The sequence below is a fragment of the Triplophysa rosa genome, unplaced genomic scaffold, assembly GCF_024868665.1.
Source record: "Triplophysa rosa unplaced genomic scaffold, Trosa_1v2 scaffold243_ERROPOS425983+, whole genome shotgun sequence".
Classification (NCBI taxonomy): domain Eukaryota; kingdom Metazoa; phylum Chordata; class Actinopteri; order Cypriniformes; family Nemacheilidae; genus Triplophysa; species Triplophysa rosa.
In genome coordinates, this window is record NW_026634261.1 from 54,740 (window position 1) to 80,145 (window position 25,406).

The window sequence follows — 25,406 nt, forward strand, 5'->3', positions numbered from 1 at the left end:
GTGTAGGGACTTATGGGCATAGCAGACCAGAGTGGAAACCTACCACCACCTTGAGAGGACCAGGAAAGCAGTTCCATATATTTCACCACCAGCACTAAGCAGTAATTCCATAAACGAGATGGTAGAAAAAGGGCTTCTAAAAGGTAACCCTCATTATTCTCCATGACTGAGGGCTTTCACAGGTACCAGGCAGAAATGGCATTACAGTCAAACATTTCTTTGGAGTAAGTCTTCCTTTTCTGTTGTTATTCCTTTCTGGCTAACACATTTATGAAATGCTTATTTAAGTGTACTATTTGACTTTCACAGGGTGCAATGTACTAATCCACAATGGTTCTGATTGAACGTCAGCCAGAAACTTTTCCCAACCCCTTTTGAGGAGATGGGAGTTCATAAATATGTTTCATGTTACATATGTAAAATATTATGTAAGAAATGTAAATATATGTAAATATTTTGTAATATAGTGCATTTTGTATCATTGTATGTTACTGTTGTAACAAAATAAATAACTGAACTGTAATTTCAAATAAATACACCCTGAGGGGGAAGTTGCTGAGATTCACTGGCGGGACTAAGATAGTCAAACACAATAAATACATATATACTTTTTTAAACATTGCGTGTATGTAACATTTGTAATATACTTTTGCTTGCTATTCAAAGTTTTTTTTCCATACTGGCTGTGTACACCACCAAACGTGTTAAAATTATATTAAGCACAAATTTAATGTAATAATTGGTTTTATAATTTTTATCTAATACATTTCTCTTTAAGGAAAACGTATTTATATACAATATATACACGTAAAACAGCGACTGGTCGCAAGGCAGGCACGTAAAACAGTGACAGGCAGCGAGGCAGGAGTGACTCTCCTTGTATCGCAGGTCTCCACCGACCTGTATATTTTTATGTATTATGTATAAATAAAGACAATATTTCATGTTGTTCATTCTCTCCCTTGCTTGCTTCAGCTTTAATCCTCCTAACATGGCCTGGTAAATTCTCTGGTTTAGCGTGTTGACAAAATGTTAAATGTGCTTTGGATAAAAGCGTCTGCCAAATTAATGAAAATGTAATGTAATGACAGGGCAAGTCCTACCTGTTACTGTTAGTCATGCAGCTGTGATCCTCTGGCAAGTAGGTTTGCTTTAGCCTGTTAAGTTTTTAACTGCTATATACATTTAAAATTGCTAACAGCTAAATTTTAACTGCTGCTAATATTATAATACCACTATTTGCATACTGTTTTAGTTGTGATAAACAAGTATTATATTTAATCTGATATTTTACATTTAGTGTCACTCTCCCCGTAAACTCCTGCCTTTGAACGTTTACTAATAAACGTTAGTAATAGTTGTAGTCAAGAAGGTAAATTGTCCAGGAGAAAGGACATCCAGCAGTCTAAAATAATGAATATTGGATGCAGATCATAGGGTGCGGACATCGAGATTCAGCTCTGGTGCGTGTATTATGGTCAAAGCAGTGGCGGAGCCAGAGGGGAGTCCAGGGTGGCACTGAACACCCCTGACATACAATTGGCCACCCTGGGTGCCACCCCAAAATTTGATTCGCTACTTATGTTGATTGACATCTGATTTCACCTTTCGTTGAACAACGCTTTTATTTTGACGTTCGGGGCCCATGCTTGCACGTGACGTCACCAAACACGAAATTCAAGCGAGTCTAGTTGAGAATGAGAACGGAAAAAAAGTTGTGCGATGGATTGTACAGCGCGATATCTGAGATTTATTTTTAAAGACAGACAAAAGAGAGAAAAGAAGCAAAGGGACCGCTGCAATTTGCTAAACAAATGGAATATTCAGTGCGGTCAAGCCAGCCGCCGTTTGAAAATACACGGTCAAGCCAGCCGCCGTTTAGGTTCAGATGCGCGCTTATTGAGTGGTTTACGGTAAATTACAGGAACACCGCTTGTAAAGCTTTATTTAAATGTAGATGATCCGCGTCTCTTGTCAATAACATATTTCTTGTTTTACGTTTACAATATCTCGTTTTTGTCGTAATTTATGCAGGTTTTTTTCTCCGAATGTTTGCATTATGATTGCTGTAACGTTATATTGTGAAACCAATGTCTCTGTCTGTATATTGTGAAAACAATGTCTCTGTCTGTATCTTAAATATGTATTATTTTAATGCCTTCTAGACCTTTGTCCTGCAAACAAAACGGTTTATGTAGTTTGCAATTATGCAATTACAGTACCCATGGATTTGAACAGGTTTAACTACAGTATGTAATTTGAAAGCATTTTGTTTGAAAAATATTATTCCAATATAATTGACTATACAAACATTATTTCTCATAAGTAAAAAAATATGATGGTGGGTTTAAGTAGGAGCCATACCCCACTATATGCACACAATATGGATTTATTTCACTGTAACGTTTTGGAGAAATACAATATTTTCTACTTCAAATGCCTATAGAAACTATATTTCTAATAAGTAGAAAAACTGACGGTGGGTTTCTATAGGGGCCATCTCACTCTATATGCACACCATATATGGACTTATTTTACTGTAGCGTTTTGGAGAAATACACGTTTCCACCTCAAATGCCTATAGAAACATTATTTCTAATAAGTAGAAAAAACTGATGGTGGGTTTCTATAGGGGCCATCCCACACTATATGCACACCATATATGGACTTATTTTACTGTAGCGTTTTGGAGAAATACACATTTCTCCACTTCAAATGCCTATAGAAACATTATTTCTAATAAGTAGAAAAAACTGATGATGGATTTCTGTAGGGGCCATCCCACACTATATGCACACCATATATGGACTTATTTTACTGTAGCGTTTTGGAGAAATACACATTTTTCCACTTCAAATGCCTATAGAAACATTATTTATAATAAATAGAAAAAACTGATGGTGGGTTTCTATAGGGGCCATCCCACACTATATGCACACCATATTTTGCACAACATACTTATTTTACTGTAGCATTTTGGAGAAATACACATTTCCCAAGTGGAAAAATGTGTATTTCTCCAAAACGCTACAGTAAAATAAATCCATATATGGTGTATATGGCCACCCCATATATAAAACTCTAGCTCCGCCACTGGGTCAAAGCAAATGTTTTGTAGACTTTTTGCGTTTGTACCGGCTATTATGGCAACTGTAACTGCACACATTACACTTGTACCTTTGGGTTCCATAATAAATATTAACTTGCCAGTCAAAATAGCATACTCGTCTCACTCACAATACGACTGTCATTAGAGTGGCTCACCGGAAGTCTAAACACAAACAGCTCAAAGATGGCGGCATCCACATTTACGCCAAAAATAAGGTGGATAATCAGACAGATTTCCCCCCCGCCCCGTTGACTACCATAGTGGGAAAAATTAGGCCTACTTAATATATTTTTTGTTCCGTTGAACACAAAAGAAGACATTTTGAAGAATGTTGGACAGCAAACAGTTCTGGGGCACTTTTGACTTTGTATTTTTTCTACTATGGAAGTCAATGGGGGGGAAAATCTGTCTGAAATTTATACAGATTTGGAACAACTCGAAGGTGAGTAAATGATGGCAGAATTTTCATTTTTGGGTGAACTACCACTTTAAATCACATAATAATAAATATGTTGCCATCTCGTGGACAGGAGTGAACATTTTTAACATTTTTAAAGTTCTCTTGACAGCATTTGTGACATAATATGGAATAGTTTGCTACATGTTAGTCTCAGCCTCACGGATCGTTGGCTGAACGTCTGATGCATTTGGCATACTTTTCTGGAAACACTCCAGGACGTTCGAAGTCGTCACCTGGGCTGCATTCAGCCCCGACAAAACGTTGAAAAACGTTTTTTAAACGGAAACGGTGGGGGGGTTAAGACCCTGTTGTGATGACGCAAGAGTTGCAACTATGGCAGTTGAGAACATTGTGTTCTTTTTGAAGAATTTTCAGAGCCTGATGAAATCAGTATAAATACATGTTTAATACTGCAAAATACATGTCTTCTAATATCTTCAATTGTTATGTATACCGAGCTGAATGTGGACACATTTGTAAATGACTTATTGGACCCATTGTGCGAGCTGTGTCTTTAATACCGCGTGGGTCATATACATGTTGCTGCTGATTGGGCTGACACACCCACCAAACAAGAGAAAATGTATCTCAAACCCTGTTGCACACCGTTGCACACCGTTTCCAGGAAACGTGTCGTTCAACCCGGAAACTGTAGCAAAACGATGCGCACCGGGGCTTCATTCCACTCCAAATTTCTATGCCCTTCCCTCGCAAACTTCCCTCAGTCTCGTTGACTCGGATGTGCCTCATTGCTTACGTTGCACGAGTGCCCACTACTGGCGGAACTCTTGAATAACGCACTATTCCCTTGATCACTTGGGATTCACTGCTGAAGCTGAATTATTAAAGGAGTCATGAATTAAGACATCAATTTTAACCCAAGTTTTTTTTTAATGTAAGAGGGAATTGTATTCAAGCGAACATCCTGTAAGTGTCAGAACTGAAAACGCCCTCGTTACTGAAATTACAACTGTTATTGACACCAGGCCCAGTGAACATCAGGTCCTGGAATGCTCCTATAGATAGAATATCAACGACTACTTCGCGATCACAGGTCTCAAATGCTGACAGGTACGGTCATATATCATTAAACACCATACAACTATAGGCTATACAAACTATACGCAAAGCCTTGCCATCACATCCAGGAAATAAGTCAGTAAATTTGAGTAAAATCACAGGCTTCACTTGTCCCGTGCGAATGCGCCACATAAAATACAGATGTGGGAGGTAATTTCTAAATCACACGAGGTCCCCAGATAATACTAATCCCGTGCGAGTAGAGCTAATGTGTAACCTAACATTCCGTGTCTAACCAAATTCACAGAAGGCTCCAACTAAGTTTACTTCCAAGTCTTCAATGCGGCACGCCCATTAAAGCCGAGCATTTGTCAAGCCGGCCTCAAAACCCGTATAGCAAATAGCCTATTAGTTATTGATTTTGATGTTTTTGAATGTAAAAATCACGCGAATGTCATAAGTAGACCTCATACAACAGTATAAAACAATAAACAAGGCCAGTTCATGACACCTTTAAATAAACCCCTATTCGCTTATGAATTTGTTTCATGCACCATTCTATATACATATAAGTTATATACAAAGTATATACGTACAATATATGTAATATACGTTATTTTGCATTTCATTGACAAAAAATGAATACACCATAGACACATACAGTTGAGCGATCTGTTGTGACGTCACATCATGTAGAATTGTGGGATATAGAGCAGCTTGAAGTGTACAAGTAGACTCTCTCCGTCGGTCAAAATCGAGGGAATGAGGGTCTGTCCATATAAACTTCCCTAGTTCACATCACGAAGTGGAAGACACTTCAAAATGGCAGCGGGGATTCCCCGAAGGGAAGTGCTTAGGGAAGTTCGCGAGGGTCTGTCTAAAAGTGAAGTGGAACGCACCCCTGGTTTGAGCTTGAACGTGCCCCTGTGTCTGAATTCGCCCCCTATTTCCTATAAAGTGCACTATATTGGGTGTCCGCCATTTTGTAGTGTTGTCCGAATTATGAGTAAACAACTCATTCCCTACATTTGTTCTCTACTTTTTACCCACAATGCATTCTGATTTTGAGTGTACAACGCGAATCAACCGTCTGATTAGAATCAGAGTGACCGTTAATGCCACAAATATACGTTTCGTTTATACATGTGTTTGTTCATTGTTATTCATTATTCTCCAACCTGAATAATGAAAACACACAATGGCAAAACCTTTGCTCTCTAGAAAACCATACGAGTTATCAAGTATTAGCATTATAAACACTTATTAATGCCAACAAATTAAGGACATGCTTCAGAAAAATTTGTATTGTTGAACAATAAATTGGTAGTTGATGAATAAACCGTGTCCTACGGTGTGACATATCAAAACTTAGAAAACAAACTGTTAATATTATATTTTATATGATTAATATTTATATATAAAACACTATAAGAAAGATTTTTCTTCATTGTTTTTTCCTACATTTTTGCTGTCACACCATAGGACAAATTTGCATATTAAGTAAAATTCCCAATTTTAATGGAAAAAGCCTTTAGAATTGGGTTTCTATTGTTTTTTCAGCAATGCGTCCTCGCAAAAAAAAAACAATAGAAACCATCACGGAAATTCTAATGATTACCATTGTGAACCATTAGCCCTTTCCATTAAAACCATTATAAAATTCCTTTTTGTAGGTGTGTTTTTGGATTTAACATAAATACCATTAAATCCATATTATTTTTTCAGCATGGCTCTATAAAATCATATTGTTTGTAGTGTGTTCCAGGGGACTAAAATGTACAATATTAATTTCAGACCTAGTGGAGTAATATTAACTAATAATAGTAATAGTAAATGTGTAAAGTTGCATAAAATGAAAATAGCTAAATAAAGTAGGCTAAATGGTTGGATTCCAGAACTGATAACATATGTTATCAGTTCTGGAATCCAACCTTATATACAACCATGTATATACAAGACAATACAACATTTACTGTAGATGTCATAAGTTACTGATTAATTAATTTGAGAATATTTCTATTGCGCTATTCTGTATGTCTGTGCAATTGTCCAGATGGCATTTTCACCCCAAAGTGGCGGCCACGCTACAGAATCACCAGAGTTTCGCCTTTGTATTCTTTTCTCTTTGGTACTGGTCTGTTACTATGGGGACATTTCCACGCTTCTAAACATGATGCGGCACAAAACTAAATGTGATTTACCTGTCAGTCATAAGGCCTCTTGGGCAGGCCTTGACCAAAGAAAGCAGCCAAAGTTCCTGCGAGACTACGTGAGACTAGCTACATCTAAACATTGTTTTACAGCTAAAGCGCTGTGTTCAAGTTATCATTCTAAACACTCGTCACTCGATATAGGGGACAGCAGGGATGAAAGCACCATTTTTCAGTTTTATCAAATGTCTCAAAAGTAACCCGATAGTACAAACTACAATTGTTTAGAATATTTTATGATTGGCAATGTCAATGCATTTTATAAAACATGTTAACATAGTATGAACAATATGAAAAATTAAATTAGGGCTGTGACGGTGACAGTTTTTTACCACCGCGGTGGTAATAGACAAATCGACCGCGGTGGTGCGGTGGTTGAGAAATATATATTATTTATATAAATAATATTATACAGTATTTGCGTGTAGCAACCACATGACGAGTGGAAGAGAAATATAGACCTTATTTAAATACTTGAAATTGTTAAATACTTGAAATTGAAATATGATATCTGAAATAAATGTATCTCGTTATTGGTGCTGCTAGACCTTAGTGCTGCATTCGATACCATTGACCACAGCACACTCCTACATAGACTCGAAAATTATGTCGGCATTAAGGGAATAGCTTTGAAATGGTTTAAATCTTATTTATCCGACCGTTTTCAATTTGTAGCAATAAACAATGAGGTGTCACGCAAATCGCAAGTCCAGTACGGTGTACCACAGGGCTCAGTCTTAGGGCCTCTGCTCTTCGCATTATACATGCTACCTCTAGGAGATATAATAAAGCGACACGGAGTTAGCTTTCACTGTTATGCTGATGATACTCAACTTTATATTTCCTCGAAGCCTCATGAAACACAGCAGTTCCATCGAATAATGGAATGCATAGTCGATATAAAAAACTGGATGAGTAACAACTTTTTATTACTGAACTCGGACAAAACGGAAGTGTTACTTATTGGACCGAAAACTGCTATAAGTAACAACCAAGAATACTGTTTAACTATTGACGGATGTTCCATAAAACCCTCGTCGTCAGCAAAGAATCTTGGCGTTCTATTCGATAGTAATCTGTCATTTGAGAGCCACGTCGCCAACACCTGTAAAATTGCGTTTTTCCATTTTAAGAATATATCTAAACTACGTCATATGCTGTCAATGTCAGATGCAGAGAAGTTAATTCATGCATTCATGACATCAAGACTAGATACTGTAATGCACTGTTAGGTGGTTGCCCTGCAGGCTTATTACAAAAACTCCAATTGGTCCAAAACGCGGCAGCTCGAGTTCTTACACGTACAAAAAAGTATGAACATATTAGCCCGGTTCTGTCAACCTTGCACTGGTTACCTATAAAGCATCGCGTTAACTTTAAAATCTTGCTTATTACCTATAAAGCCTTACATGGTTTAGCTCCTCAGTACTTGAATGAACTCCTTTTGTATTACAGTCCTTCACGTGCATTACGCTCTCAGGCGTCCTGTCAGTTGGTAATACCTAGAATTTCAAAATCAAGTGCAGGTGGTAGATCCTTTTCCTATCTAGCGCCTAAACTTTGGAATAGTCTTCCCTGCACTGTCCGGGAGGCAGACACACTCTGTCAGTTTAAATCTAGACTAAAGACGCATCTTTTTAATCTTGCATACACTACTCTTCCATAATATAAATCTTTAGAGGGTTTAGGCTGCATTAGTTAGATCAACCGGAACCAAAAACACAACTGATGTACTTGTTGCATCAAAGAGTACAGAACAGTACTCTACTCTCAGCCAGTCTTGTCTCATTGTTCCAAGGTTACCACAGCGAGCAGGATGGAGTTCATGGCCTGACCTGATGGTAGAGGGAGAATGGGAAGTGGGGACCTGACAAGAGCTGAGATGATAGAGCTGGATAAAGAAGGAGCGGTCTCTTGACATGTCTTCACCACAAAATTTCAAATGCTATTAGATTATTAATGATAATCTTAAACTATAATTTATTTTATTATTAAGTTTATTTATTTTATTTAGCCTTGTTGTGCAAGTTCTCTGGAGCTTGTGCAGAGGCAGCAGCTTTTGCCAGAGGGGAACTGGAATCCCCTGGTTGGGCCTGGGTTCTCCTGAGGGTTTTTTTCTCGATTAGAGTTTTGGGTTCCTCGCCACCGTTTGCATACTGTTTTTAAAGTTTTACTTAATTAATATTGCATATAGGAATTTATTATCTGTTATATTTGACCTGTGCTTCTCTCTCCTTTATCCTAAATGTGTGCTCTCACTGAGCGTGTGTGTGTGTGCGTACTTGTCTGTGTACGTACGTGTGTGTGTGTGTGTGTCTCTGTGTCTGTGTGTGTTGGTGGTGTGCGTGTTGTGTGTGTGGAGTGTTTTGTGTGTGGGTGTGTCTGTCTTCTGTGTTTTCAACCTTTTCTTGTTTTTGCAGGTACAACTTTGATTGTTTTGCTTGTAGTCAATGTGTCTCATGTACAGCTGCTTTGTAACAATGAAAATTGTAAAAGCGCTATATAAATAAAGTTGAGTTGAGTTGAGTTAAAATGCATGAATGCAAATACACTTTTTCTAAGCCCCACCTTAAGCGTTTTTTAACCAATCCTTCCTTGGAAACGGTTGTCATCTGCTATTTCGTCAAATAATTGTATAATAAAGATCCTACATTTTGTGTCATTCAAACTGCTTTATACAGAAGTCATTTAAAAGAATGAAAATAAAAACGTTGCTGGTGCATATGTAAAAGTAGCATAAGGTATGCAGAGGGTTTTGTTAAATTAAATATCATAAAATTGGAGATGTGTGCTGTGGATTAAATTGTGTTTGCCTTTATTTTAAATGAACACATTTAAGATAAGCATCTATTTAGGCATCATGTCTGGTGCAACATTTTGATTCACTTTTAAATATTTTTAATGCACTGGCGCTCATCACTGAACACAGCAGAACATCACCATCACTGATCTCTTGCTATAATATAATACAATATACAATACTCCCACCTTGTGTGTAATTACCTAAAGACACGACTAAACCTACATCAACAAAGAACCTAATACATACTGTATGTATAACGTAACGTAATAATAAATGCCATCAATGCCTGTTTTATTACTTGTAATCTTCTTTAAAAAAGTCTTCACCTATTTACCCGGTCTGCCATATAAGCATTATTCTTGTCCATCGCGTGTTTATTTGTCCTTTTTAACGTTTTGGTTATATAATTCCAATGTTTTCCACTCATGTCTCTTCAAAATATATATAAAAAATCAATTAAAACAAAACGAGCAGTTAGCTGTTCTTTGTCTTTATTGAACATTACACTTTGTTTGGTCCGTTTTGTAACATGACTGCAATTAAAATTACAAGCTAACAAAACCCATTGACATCCATTTAAAAAACTAGCCTGTTGTCTCCTTTGCTGTGTTCCGATGAAGCCAATGTGATAGCATTAGTATGGGATCAGAATTGTTGCAATATTCTGAATAAATAAACTATGATCCGCAAATAAATATAGAGAGTTTCACAAACATTTTTTAAATCCACATATGCACAAAAAGCGAACCATAAATATATGTTAGACGTTCCACAAAAAGAAATGGAATTCACAAATAAATACAATGAGATTTGCAAATAAAAAATATTTGCAAATTTATTTCAATGGCATTATTTGTAGATCACTTTCTGCACATTTGTGGATCGCTTTCTGCACATTTGTGGATCGCTTTCTGCACATTTGTGGATCGCTTTCTGTGCATTTGTGAATCGCTGCACGCATTTGTGGATCAGTGCACGCATTTGTGGATGGCTCTCTGTGCATTTGTGGATTTTGAAACATTTCTAACATCAAGACACGCGCATAATCCACAAATAGGTGGACTCCGCCCACTATCTGCGCAAGCCAATCGGGTAACTTCCGCTTTCGTTGTCCAATAGGGCACGTTCTAACTTCAGCCAATCACGTTTTGTTCTGCACTAAGATTCAGGGAGCTAACATGGCGGCTAGTGGCGGTCTAAAATGCGTGATATACTAAGAAATGTGAATGGCCTCTTCTTTATACTACTCGGTAATGATTGCTTGTGTTTCTATGCATTGTCCGTATGTTAGTAACAAACGACTGAAATGTTTATGACTTGATAACAGCGTGCACGGACTGGGGTGGGCAATCCCGGTGACTGGGGACTGATTTGGTCTTCTGCAAGCCAGCCGTTTTATTGTCTTTATGTACCAAAGTGATAAATTCCGATTTTGGCATTCGATAAAATATAATCTGTTTCCCCGATACTGCATGGGTAAGCAGCTAGTTCGCGCCGCACACTCAGCGTGGCGTGGAGTTTCAACGTGCGCAGCGTTTGCATTGCAATGCGCACTGCAGCTGTGGGTGTAGGCTACTACCAGTATAACGATGGCAGAATTAACGTGGGGGAAATCATCAGCACTGTGAATTTCTATGTCATTCATAATTCAAAATAAAACGTAATTTAATCGGTCATCTCTGTTTATCCCATTCCTGAATGATCTCTGCTGCTGTGGCTAAACTGTTCTGTATAGGCTACTGTCTAACTCTTTGCCATGACAAAAATGATCACTGTAAGAAAAACTACCCATAACATTAACAATAGTAAGCGTTGTCTTTAAAGTGGTAGCAGCGTAAGTAGGCTATATTGCAAGATGACCATGTGGGACAATTCTGTCCACAATTCCCCACACAGAAATACTGTAGTAGTATAATACATTTACTATCATATGAACAGCTCATATAAAGTTTCCCATAATAACGCAAAGAACATCAGAATTAGAAGGAGCTTTATTGCCCAAATGTGCTCTACGCACGAGGAATTTGTCTTAGTGACAGAAGCTGCCAGTGCACATACAGTTGAAAGTGACAAGTGACGAGACACAGGTAAGAAAATAAAAAATATGTAATAGACAATACTAGTGTTGTCAAAAGTACCGGTACTTCGGGTCCAAGTCGGTACCTAAAAATAAAAAAGTTGTCGGTACCTAATTTTCACAAGACCCGGTAGTACCGACGTACCGGGTCAACCGGGTACTGATGCTCTGTCTGACAGGTTGTTAGTCGGAAACTTTTTATAGACACAATAAGACGTGATGAGCGGATAAGCGCGGCTCCGATCCACAAGAGATGCGCACAGAAATACTTCAGATTAAAGTCATATCACGAAGAAAACGAACAGAGTTTTGTGGTGAAACGAGGAAGCATCCGGATTTAATTTAACAAGTTCAAGCGGTAAGTTTCAAATTATGTTCGCGTTTGCATTATGAATGTTGTAGCATATGTTAAGTTAAAGGTTACGTTAAAATAAACATCCCTGTTTGCGTGTTAATTTGTTAGCGCCAATGCTAATCCAGTCAATATAATAATCATATAGTCACATATCAAATAGTCACATAATCTTGTGTGGTTTTATCCATTCAAGCACGAAAGTGTCACGACGACTGTGGCAGAAGAACCCAAGTGCAGGCAGACGTGAAGGGGTTAACAAAGGGTATTTATTTATAAAACAACAAAACAGAAAACAAAGAACCACAATGGGGTAACGAGGACTGAACTAAATATAAAGACAGAAACAAAAGTACTTCCCACGAGGGGGAAAAAACAGCTGGGTAAAAACAAAACCTAAACTAGAAAACAATGACACAACGTCTCAAATAACATAGAAAGGGAAAAACACGGGCAAGGCAAAGTACTCACATAACACGACATAACAAACCGGGTAAACAGTACAATCCACGAGCACAAGACAAAGAAACATGAGGGCATTTATAGGGGAACACAAACGAGGGATAACGACATTGGACAGGTGTGGTTAATCAAACACTCAGGGAAAGATCACAAGGAAACGAGAGGAGCGGGGCCAATGACGAGACACTGGAGAGAACGTATATTATTGTCAAAAGGACAATAATATGTTTCTCTCCACACATAACCAAAGGCTTTGTCATGACTCTGCTACAGGACCAAGAAAAACATGACTAAATGAAGCAGAGCCATGACAGAAGCCCCCCCTTTAATGAGCACCTCCAGGTGCTCACTCAAGGGGTAGACGGACGAGNTCACATGTATTCTGAACTCAGATGTGAACTTCAGCGTCCGGGTCTTTCACGTGTACGGCTCTCGTTCTCCACAGGAGACAGCGTGTCCTGTATTCTTCTGGTTCTACGTGCATCCAGCAGACCAAATTAAAAGACGCAAATTCAGTTCCCAAAGTGTCCTCGACCACGATGGCCACCCCTGCTCCACCCTCCCCGATGGAACGGTGGCTCAAACCTCTCCGGCCCCTTTTCTGGTCCATGGTCTCGCCGGTTATTCCAGTTTGGTTCCTCGTCCCAGCGATCTCCTGGTCTGGGTCCCCTGGGCGGCCCACGAGGAGGGAATCTTTCTCTGGGAGGGGGGAATCATTTACTGTAGGGGTCATCGTGGGCATCCGCAATCTCCCAGCAGGACGTTCTCCATACATGGGGTTGGGGCCTCGTGGAGGCATCATCTGAGTGGGCACATTTGGAGGCGGCATGTTGGGACGGGGCATGTCATTGGGGAAGGGGGGCATGAATGGTGGGCGGGGTCCCACTGGGGGATGTGGCAGTAGGGGTCCGGGACCCAGAAGGCTCCTGGGAGGACTCAGCGGTGGACCACCCGTCAGATCCGTGGGCGCTATAGGGCCCTCGAGTGTGTTTTTTGAAGCGTCTCCCACTGGGTTTTCTGGTGTTGGGGAAAAACAAAACAATGTTAGATACAAAAGACTTTAAATGGCATCAATCATATCAAAGCTGATCAGCTTTACCTGTGATGGTGGAAGGTGGACCTGTGGTGTTCATGCGGCTCACTGGGCCGGCAGGAGGGAAACCTGTGTTTGTAAACAAGACAAAAACATTTGTAATAAAACGTCAGCGTATGGTTCGTGCCTGACCGGTCCTGTCTCTAACAGCTGTTTTGTCAAATATGGAAATATTTGTTTTTCCACATTTCAGAATAATAGTACTTATCAAAACTACACAAGCGTTCAGGAGGAGAGGTCTGTGGTTGTACCTGCAGGCATCTTTGCGGGGTTGAATCCTGGAGGTGGGAACGCTGGAAGAGGATCTCCTGTGATCATAGCAGGAGGAGGTAGACTCATGTTAGGAGGAGGTCCCGGCGGGATGTTCCCAGAGGCCACAGGCTGAACTGTGGGACTCTACGATACAGAGAGGAATGGGAGCAATGACGTTACTAAACGAAACATTTCCAAGATCAACAAAGACATGAAAGGCTATGAGAAACTGGAAAGATTTTTATCATTATGGCAGGGGAGGCAAAGTTTGTTTCTGCTTTATCTATTTTATCAGAAAAATCACAGATACATCAATTTAGCACAAGTACAAAATAATATTTAGATAACACCATTTCAATTGCACCTTAAAATTAAGACTTCAAACCGAGGTTGCCGATAAGCTGAAGATATTTTAAAGCATTAACATAAAAATATTTCATCTGATCTGACAGTTCTGGAGATTTAACTTTCTGCATAATTCTGCTCCTTAATGCTGTTGGTTGTGGTCGAGAGGCACAAGGTAGTCAGTAAAGATTTGACATAAAAATCCATTCCTTTCCGTTTCGGGTTTTCTTTTTAAACAACCGATATTGCAAGAACAGACCGGTGTGTATCAAACAAATGAGTGAATATGTGTAGACTTTCCAAACAGAATCCCTCTGTCTCCAAAAGAAATACATTCAGATTATTTCACAAAATACTGCTTGTAGATACCCAGTTGCTAATGTGCCATAATATCGCTAATAATAATCCATTTTGGAAAAAATGCATGTGACAAATGCATGAACGAATATCGACGTAGACTTCGTATATAAGCAGTGATGCTACTAACCTGGAAAACTTCCAGAGGAAAAATTATGTAATCCTTTGTAACAACCCCACTGAAATTGTCATTTTGGGTAGAATATGGTCTGTGACATGAGAGGCACAAAGGGGGAACCAAACGTTTAAGCAAAACGGGAATAGTCCCAGTCCACCGTGCTCCCAGCACTCGGGTCGCGATCTAGTCACCAACGCAGGTACGTAACACCGGCGACCTTATAGGTAACCACATCATCATGAGAGGGAAAACTCAAGTACTTTGGCCCTGGGAAGGTTCCCAGGCCCCAATGCTATGACCGCAACATGCTGACGTCTGGAATAATTAAGATAACTAATCACCATAGAAGGCTCGTGGCGCTGGACAGGTGTCTACCCGTGCTGGTTAAATGACCGAGCGCACGGCAGGAGAGATGACGTCGGCTGGTGAAAAGCGCCCGGACTGGACAGTCATACATCTCGGACGACCGCTCTTGGATAAATATAATGTACCGGTAGACCAAAACGAAACTGATAATCAAGGTAAGCTGACGTTAGTTCGCTGGAATGCACATATCAACTAATTGAACAAGTAAGGCCGGCTGGACAGGCTGTACACCGACCGGCTGTAGAGGCCGCGCTGGACAGGCTTTGTACGCCGCCTGGATGCGAAGTTCCAGACTGGACAGGCTGACTCACGGTAAAAAAACCAGACTGGACAGCCGGGTGACATGAGACCAGCCGCCTGAACTCACTCTGATGCTGCCGAACGCCGGCTGAGGCAGGGTCGCACGCGACTGCCAGAAACGCACCATCTTGGATACGAACACCGAGTTTGTGACGCCGCGGATCACCGGACTGCACGCCACTGGACGTCGCCTGGGACGCCGACCTTGGATAAACAAAATATACACAGACTGACTCCCTGCACTAACGTAATAGTGCCACCCTCATGGGAAAGAGAAAGTACCTCCTTAGGAAAATTACTGCCACGCCGACTGCACCCTTCATTCTCCCTCAGTCCTGCCACTCCGGCGTCACCGATCCGCTGCCGGCAAGGTGCACCGCATAATTGCCAATAAACGATGTAACGGTTGCTCCGGCGTTTACAGACGTCCTCCGAGGATGACGCCCAGGACTCTCGCCTTCCCCGCTTCCCACCGAGGCTGACTGGTGGTAGGGAGGCTGCAGGGGGTGAGGAGGATGACGGCGTGGAGTTCCCCAAGGTGAGAGTACCCACCACACGGTCCTCCGGAATGGACGCCAGACCGGGACGAGAGGAGATTGGATGATTGCTGGGAGAGGAGTCTTTGCCACACTCCTCTCGAAGCTGCAACCGTTCCACTAACTGTGGGAACGGCTGGTAAACCAACTCCTCCCGCTCCAGAAAAGATGGTGGGTCGTCCATCCCGGCCATGAGGTAGGCACTCACCAGCACCTCGGGGACGGATGCCTTCCTGGCCTCGACCTCCTGAGCATAGTCCAGTAAAGGCCGATGGCACTGGGCTGGGAACGGGCCACCTCCGGCATGTGACTGGGAGGCTAATGCCTCCCACCATACTGGGTTGCCGGTACACGGCCACCGGCTGGTTGGGAGCCTGTCCATGGGCTGCCTGCTGGGTTCAGTTATGGCTTGTGGATTCTGTCACGACGACTGTGGCAGAAGAACCCAAGCGCAGGCAGACGTGAAGGGGTTAACAAAGGGTATTTATTTATAAAACAACAAAACAGAAAACAAAGACCCACAATGGGGTAACGAGGACTGAACTAAATAAAGACAGAAACAAAAGTACTTCCCACGAGGGGGCAAAAACAGCTGGGTAAAAACAAAACCTAAACTAGAAAACAATGACACAACGTCTCAAATAACATAGAAAGGGAAAACCACGGGCAAGGCAAAGTACTCACATAACACGCCATAACAAACCGGGTAAACAGTACAATCCACGAGCACAAGACAAAGAAACATGAGGGCATTTATAGGGGAACACAAAGGAGGGATAACGACATTGGACAGGTGTGGTTAATCAAACACTCAGGGAAAGATCACAAGGAAACGAGAGGAGCGGGGCCAATGACGAGACACTGGAGAGAACGTATATTATTGTCAAAAGGACAATAATATATTTCTCTCCACACATAACCAAAGGCTTTGTCATGACTCTGCTACAGGACCAAGAAAAACATGACTAAATGAAGCAGAGCCATGACAGAAAGAGAACTTAACACGGATGCACTGTCTGACAGAGATTCACCGACTGTTTACACCAGACTGGACCTCGCGTTGCGTTTTGCCGCGTCCCAGAGTTTAGAAGCTGTCTATCTCCATTGAACGCGTCAAAGCAACTGTTTCAAATCGTGCTTAAGTGGTTTAAAAGCCTGTACACGAATAAGAGCGTGATTACATAATGTAACGCTAGACAAAGGATGTCAAAACAAACGGATGCTGCGTTAATTGCGATACATATTTTCTCACGCGTTAATTTGAAAAAATTAATCGCATGCGTTAACGCGTTAACGTTGACAGCCCTAATAATAAATAAATATGAGTATAAGTGAGTAGTTTAGTATTGCACATATTTATTGAACAGTGGGGAGAACATTTAACTGGTCAACTGTTCATGGGGTAGATGACCTGAGGGAAGAAACTTTATTTGGCTTTTTTGGTGCTCAGTGCTCTGTAGCGCCGACCAGACGGCAGCAGTTCAAAGAGAAAATGTGCTGGGTGTGAGGGGTCCAGAGAGATTTTGCGAGCCCTTTTACTCACTCACTCTGGATGAGTACAGTTCTTGCAGTGGGCAGGGTATACCAGTGATTCGCTCAACAGTCCGAAATATCCGCTGTAGTCTTTGGAGGTCTCGAGTGTTTGTATGTGTCCCGAGCATGTAAACTGAAATTGAGAGAGAATATGTCGCCTCTAAATGCAGCAAGTTTTAAATGACTTCATCGATCAACACAAAGTTACAATGGTAGAGAACTTTCATAAACTTGATCGCTTAGCAACCTTCAAAACAAGTCTTCTACGTCTCTTGATGTACACGACGTGGAGGAGCGATTTTTTATTAACAGACTGATTTGACCCTACCTGAGCATGCTTGTTTTTTCTAAAGAAAAACATGTAATACAAAATAATTGCCTTTTGTATTGCAGTTAAAGTAGCCTAGTAAAAACAGGCTACGGACACATTTTTTATTAAAACTGCGCATCGTTCTGTTATCATTTTTATTGAGGTTCTGTAAATTTGCACCAACAAGCCCGAACAATTTGCTTTTGTTTTCATATATTCATATTTTTCTTATATTTAACTTCAGCTGTTTGGGCTATACCTTGGTTCTTGCGTCTCATTCTTCAGTGTTCTGCATTTACCAATAAATAGACTATAAAAAGTACTTATTTTGTTTTAAATTTATATCTTTATCATTTAAAAACCAACAATGTATGCTAACCCCATTTAGGAGCTTTTTTAGGCCTATTTGGCACTGAATATAGAATGAATGCAGTTATAATATAGCAAACCGCGCTATTGAACTATAAAAAAGCCAATATCACTGCAAGGAAAATTCCTTCACCGTGACAGTGCTACGTTCCCGACTACATTACAGTACATTACACGTCACATGTCTTTAGGATGTGTGTGAACACACGCACAGGTTCCAGAAAATCACTGGCAGTGTGAACCAAAATCAACCGATCCCGTCATCCCGCGACACATCTTCCGCATATTTTCCGGGATCTCTGTATGAAAAGGGCTTTACTGAAATGCCATGTAATATCCAGTGCCTGTTGTGCATTTGTATGGAGAACCCATTAATTTGTACAATTAGCTTCAATTCATTTTTATTTGGCAATTTCATATTTTGCTTCATACTTTTTTCATCGAAGAGAAAAGTTGTTGCCTCCCTTGCGTTCTTATTTCCCCCGTTGTTTTTATTTAATAAATGAAATAAACATTATTTTAAAGATGTCCTACAGTATGTGTCATTTAAAAGGCAGCAATATATACATAATTATAACCCAACAATATTGATTTATTTAGCACCAGGAAAAATGGAGACGTATATCGTATAACACGCTATATAAGAGCACTGCCACAACCCTTAAATTGATTATCTGCAGTTGTATACCAATATTTAATATGGTAAGGTTCGAAAACACAAATTTTACTAGGCCTACATCGTTTACTTTTGGGGTTGCTGTGTGAATTTGAGAATATATTGTGTGCACAAGATCATAGTCAAAGGATCGACATACTTTGTTGTGACAAGAGTTAAGACAGTATACAGAACAGTTTAGCCACAGCAGCAGAGATCATTCAGGAATGGGATAAACAGAGATGACTGATTAAATTATGTTTTATTTTGAATTATGAATAACATAGAAATTCACAGTGCTGATGATTTCCCCCACGTTAATTCTGCCATCGTTATACTGGTAGTAGCCTACACCCACAGCTGCAGTGCGCATTGCAATGCAAACGCTGCGCAGTGCGCACCTTGAAACTCCACGCCACGCTGAGTGTGCGGCGCGAACAAGCTGCTTACCCATGCAGTATCGGGGAAACAGATTATATTTTATCGAATGCCAAAATCGGAATTTATCACTTTGGTACATAAAGACAATAAAACGGCTGGCTTGCAGAAGACCAAATCAGTCACCGGGATTGCCCACCCCAGTCCGTGCACGCTGTTATCAAGTCATAAACATTTCAGTCGTTTGTTACTAACATACGGACAATGCATAGAAACACAAGCAATCATTACTGAGTAGTATAAAGAAGAGGCCATTCACATTTCTTAGTATATCACGAATTTTAGACCGCCACTAACCGCCATGTTAGCTCCCTGAATCTTAGTGCAGAACAAAACGTGATTGGCTGAAGTTAGAACGTGCCCTATTGGACAACGAAAGCGGAAGTTACCCGATTGGCTTGCGAAGATAGTGGGCGGAGTCCACCTATTTGTGGATTATGAGCGAGTATTGACGTTAGAAATGTTTCAAAATCCACAAATGCACAGAGAGCCATCCACAAATGCATGCACTGATCCACAAATGCGTGCAGCGATTCACAAATGCACAGAAAGCGATCCACAAATGTGCAGAAAGCGATCCACAAATGTGCAGAAAGCGATCCACAAATGTGCAGAAAGCGATCCACAAATGTGCAGAAAGTGATCTACAAATAAATGCCATTGAAATAAATTTGTAAATATTTTTTATTTGCAAATCTCAATGTATTTATTTGTGAATTCCATTTCTTTTTGTGGAACGTCTAACATATATTTATGGTTCGATTTTTGTGCATATGTGGATTTAAAAAATGTTTGTGAAACTCTCTATATTTATTTGCGGATCATAGTTTATTTATTCAGAATATTGCAACAATTCTGATCCCATACATTAGCCGTTGCGCTTTTTTGGCTAAAGCTTGCACCGGCTTCCCTTAGTGGCTTTGGCTCTGGTGTGGGGGAGGAGCTGAGTAAATTAAGTCTCAGGTCACACAACAGCAGATTCGACTAGGAGTAGGCACAATTCAGATATCTTTAAATATAATTGTGACTAGTCGAAACTGAATTAGAGATATCTTTAAATACCTTTGCGTATCTGTGACGCGTTAATTTTAGATATCTCTAATTAGTTGCAGATATCTTAAATAGAGTTTTGACTAGTCAAAACATATTTACAGATATCTTGAATCAGATTTCGTACTAGCGCAATTATAATTGCAGATATCTCAAATTATAATTATGACTAGTCGAAAAACAATTATAGCTATCTAAAACATTTAATGGATAGTCAAACCACTGTTTTTTATGACAAAAGGGCTTGCCATATGCGTGCGCTCCGAGCAAGCGGGTCAGCCAGTTTTGATTTTACATATCTGTTCATTTCACAACAAGATCCATGGCAAAACCCACAGAATAACCTGGGTTTTGCCGTGCAGGTCCACGCTCGAATGCACCAACGGAAACGTATGCCAATAATTTCTGTTAATGTAAAATCTTTTAAATAAAACCATCCACAACTGAAAGGCCACAACTAGCAATCGTTATCGCAACTCTCATATTTATTACACCTATATTTGTCAGAGTGACGTGCACTACCCCTGGTGGCAGTTCGCCACCGTCATAGCACTTTACCACCGCGGTGGTGCGGTTGTCACGGCCACCGTCACAGCCCTAATAATATAGCTAAATAATGACATTAGCAAAAGGACAAAAGTAGCTAACTTCAGGATGTGTTACAGTACTAAATTACATGTAGATTGATCATTACTGTGATACATGAAATGAGAAACACAAAAAAGCAGTGCTTTAGAAATTAACTTTCTGTGCTCGAAAACTGCTTTCCGGACCTAACTGCAGGAATCGATTATGAAATCATGTGATAATCTGCAGCATCGTCAAGGGCTGTGTGCTGAACATGCTAAAGCTTGGAATGCAACTGTAGTCAGGGCTCTGAGAAAATCGGTCTGTTACTTTCGTCTTGTGTTACTTTCGCTCTGGTTCTCCTCTAACTTAGACCAACGCATGTCTTGTGGTTATACTTTAAAAAAATTGTGTGTAGACTTGTGCCGGTACCAAATTTCCATGCTGCGATTAATTGATTAAGGTTTCATCGCGGTAAGCGGTATTATCGCAGTATTCAATTCTATGAGAAATGCAGGTTGAAAATATAAACCAACTTCCGTGTTTTCCTCTTGATAACAACTTTATTTTAAATAATAAAGAGAACCTCAAACATTTAAATATAAATAAAACAACACACAGATGATGTATAAAGTGAGTTTATTCAAACAGAATAAAGTGCAAACTGCAAAAGAACAACTTTTGTTAACTGCTTTTAAATATACTTATGTCTGTACAACGCTAGTACTACAATTCATGTTATTCTTCTTATTATTGTTTGAATAACAAGCCAAGCCAGTGTGTTAACTATTATAGCAAGCTAAACATTTATAAACAGCAAATTCACTCGCACTTTGTGACAGTGTATGACTTTATTGCGCTCCATCAACGTATAATTAAAATAATTATTCTGCCACACTGTCAAATTTCATTACTCGGCTTACTTTTAACCCAAAATATTTCCAAACCTCAGACTTCACCCTTTTAAAAGGGGGATAAATCGTCGGCAGCGTTCCTCCTTCCGCCATTCTTCCTCTCCGTGTGGTACTCCGTTCATGGCCTGACCTGATGGTAGAGTGGAGAATGGGAAGTGGGGACCTGACAAGAGCTGAGATGATAGAGCTGGATAAAGAAGGACGCGGTCTCTTGACATGTCTTCACCACAAAACTTCAAATGTTATTAGATTATTAATGATAATCTTAAACTACAATTTATTTTATTATTAAGTTTATTTATTTTATTTAGCCTTGTTGTGCAAGTTCTCTGGAGCTTGTGCAGAGGCAGCAGCTTTTGCCAGAGGGGAACTGGAATCCCCTGGTTGGGCCTGGGTTCTCCTGAGGTTTTTTTTCTCGATTAGAGTTTTGGGTTCCTCGCCACCGTTTGCATACTGTTTTTGCACTATCTGCCTGACCGGGGGGGCTGCTTTAGAATCTTAAAGTTTTACTTAATTAATATTGTATATAGGAATTTATTATCTGTTATATTTGACCTGTGCTTCTCTCTCCTTTATCCTAAATGTGTGCTCTCACTGAGCGTGTGTGTGTGTGCGTACTTGTCTGTGTACGTACGTGTGTGTGTGTGTGTGTGTGTGTGTGTGTCTCTGTGTGTTGGTGTGTGTGCGTGTTGTGTGTGTGGAGTGTTTTGTGTGTGGGTGTGTCTGTCTTCTGTGTTTTCAACCTTTTCTTGTTTTTGCAGGTACAACTTTGATTGTTTTGCTTGTAGTCAATGTGTCTCATGTACAGCTGCTTTGTAACAATGAAAATTGTAAAAGCGCTATATAAATAAAGTTGAGTTGAGTTGAGAGTACTGTTTACATCAGAGTGCGCACGCGTCTTTTGTTCAGCAGGGCGCGCGCGCACACACACGCACGCACGCACGCACGCACGCACGCACGCACACACACACACACACACGTAGGCATCTCCACGTGGGGAACGGGATCGTTTAGATCAGAGTGCGCATTCCTACGCAGCATACACGCAGTGTACTTTTATCCGGTTGATGAAAAATAAACAAATACACGTTCTAAAAAAATCTATATATTTTCGCGGTATTTGAAAGTGCCCGCGATAACGACATCGTGCTAATCCATTACCGCATTAATCGCATTACCGAATATCGGCACATGTCTACTTGTGTGTTTGTTTGTTTTGTAAGTAACAAGTTTAAATGATTTTTTTCCTGTGGTACTTAACATTATGCCTGCTGTCAACAGAACTTTATTTATATCAAATGCAGTAACATCTCGTTCTTTAAATCAGCACAGTGTTAACTCATACATGCAGTATATTAATAGTGCTATATTAATACTTCACTTTAGGGTCACACGGAACTTCAGTGAGAGTCACAAAGATGTCTCAACCAATCAGAAGCAATATCTGCGCAGGTATGTATTTACCAGCCTGCCGTTTCTCCTCATCTTGTCTTTCTTTCTGGAGCCGTTCCACCAGCCTCTTCTTCTCCTCCTGTCGTCGTCTTTCTCTTTCCTTCTCTGCCTGCACTCTCCTCTGTATCTCCATCTCTTCCCTTTGTCTCCTCTGTCTCTCCTCCTCTTCTCTAATCTTTCTTAACCTGCACATACAACAGTGAGAGATTCTTACATTTACATTTATGCATTTGGCAGATGCTTTTATCCAAAGCGACTTACATTGCATTACTATACATTTGTTTATAAGTATGTGCAATCCCTGGGATCGAACCCATGACCTTGGCGTTGCTAACGCCATGCTCACCACTGAGCCACAGGAAAGCTTTCTTATGATGTCTATGTGTAACAGTTTGTGTACAACATAGCTGTAGATCGTACCTTGCCTCATCTGCTCTCTTATTTTGTTCCTCTTCCAGCTCCATCCTCACCCTCTCCTCTGTTGCCTCTTTCTCTTGCTGTCTCCTCTTTTCTTCCTCTTTCCCTTTTCGTTTTCTCTCCACCTCCAAACGCTGCCGCTCGGCCCTTTTAGCCAGTGCGGCGGCTTTTGTGTCTACTTGCTTTTTGGCATTTGGCTCCTCACTGCTTTTTACCTAATCACAGTAATGTGAAATAATTACTAAAAAAGTGATAATATAGCTTCTGTAAATAATTTTTGTAATAGTAAAAAAGGTAGAAAAAAATTGTCCATTGCAATCATAAATTTAAATTTTATGGACCATAGTGGAACAATTGACTCAGATGAAGAGATATTGAGTATTAAATGCTCACATTGTTGCCTGACTGAGATTTGGTGGGGTCAGTGGCAGGATGTTGTGCTGTCTGAGGGGGTAGGTGGATGAGGGAAAGAGGTGCTGGGCTACATTGGGCCACCATCCCCACTGAGGTAGTTCTGTGAGAGCTCTGTGAGAGTTGGTGTGTGCTGGGATGTGACCGCACTGAAAACTGGGAATAATGGGATCTTTGAGCGGTGTATGCTGATCTGGGAGAGTCTTGTGCTTCATGCGCCTCTGTACTGACTGAGTCTGTGTCAGCATCCATGTCATCCTCAGAGTCAGTATATTTTTGCTCTTGTGAAACACTCTTGTCTAGTTCATCATCATCATCATCTGTGTTGTGGGACAGCACCTCTCTCTGATGGGTTGCATAATAGAACTCTTCATAAGTCTCTCTCTCATAGGTCTCAGGGGTCTGTCTCTCTGACTCATCCACTCGAATTGCTTTCCATTCTACTTCCTGTGTTCGAGGTTTTCCTAAAATGTTAAATTTAAATAGCATTTTTTTCAAAGTGTCTTTATTTAAATATGATAATATGACAGTGTTTAATCATGGGCACGGGTCAGAGACAAAGAGAGATTGGCAAGATAAGAAAATCAAAAATCTTTTAAAAACTGGTTTTAAAAGCATGCTTCAGATATTTTAAAATGTACTTAATGTATTTATGTTGATTTTGTTTAATTACAAATAACATTTGCACTATTTTGTATAAAAGTTAATACTAAAGGTACCTGAAAATGTCAAATATGTAACTGTCAAAGAATGAGACATATTAAATATTTTATCCACCAAATGGAATGTAAACATACTCATAAATAATTTGTTTTAAAATATATCACACGAAAATAGATTTTAAGTTATCTCAAAATATACATTTTAATTCGTTTTTGCAACATTTATTGGGACATATTCTGAAAACAGATTTGTTTTCTAAAATAATCTTGGATAAATTATGTTAAAACGGCTAAAAACTATATTAATACACTAAACTAGATGCTTCTATTTTATAACATGTTCATTTTCCTGTATGTAATTATATTTGAATGAAAAATACTGGTTACGCCAATTGACAGTTACACTACTTGACCATGTTGCTTCTGCAGCCAAAGGCCATTGTTTGTTGAATACATTAACACTGAAAATCAAGCATGACGGTCAACAAGTTCAGCAGAGGTGGTTTTATTTTTCTCAATGCTGAATAAACATCTGATAACAAAAAATCATCATGTCTCGTAGTGTAACTATAGTTAAAGGGTTACTTCAGGGTTAGAATAAAAATTCTGTCATGAATTACCAGGGCCAGACTTAGGAGGATGGGGACCCCTGGGCTTGAGTTGTTTTCAGGGCCACTGTAATATTTAAAATCATGTGTTTGTTAGCAATAGTAAATGTTTTTTTTCGTTTACACGTTTATAATGCTTGTTTTGACGGTGGGAGCCACA

The 25,406-nt window shown here is 40.0% G+C and overlaps 2 protein-coding genes across 5 annotated transcripts in view; one reads left to right on the forward strand and one right to left on the reverse strand.

Annotated features, from left to right (window-relative positions):
• The window catches only part of LOC130550140 (calcium-responsive transcription factor-like), a 62,541-nt gene that overhangs the window by 26,667 nt on the left and 10,468 nt on the right, over positions 1-25,406 (forward strand). Inside the window, 1 exon segment of the mRNA XM_057327522.1 lies at positions 23,083-23,148. Within this exon segment, the coding sequence (XP_057183505.1) occupies positions 23,083-23,148 (66 nt within the window).
• LOC130550138 (uncharacterized protein KIAA2012 homolog) overlaps positions 1-25,406 on the reverse strand; it is a 56,830-nt gene that overhangs the window by 8,558 nt on the left and 22,866 nt on the right. For 2 of the 4 annotated variants that reach the window (XM_057327519.1, XM_057327520.1), the window contains 3 exons: positions 23,959-24,440; positions 23,569-23,780; positions 23,161-23,333 (listed from right to left, as the gene is read on the reverse strand). In XM_057327519.1, coding sequence (XP_057183502.1) covers positions 23,161-23,333; positions 23,569-23,780; positions 23,959-24,228 — 655 coding nt within the window. In that variant the 5' untranslated portion in view covers positions 24,229-24,440. Of the gene's footprint in view, positions 1-23,160; positions 23,334-23,568; positions 23,781-23,958; positions 24,441-25,258; positions 25,314-25,406 lie in introns of all 4 variants that reach the window. The other 2 variants (XM_057327518.1, XM_057327521.1) reach the window with 2 other exon arrangements.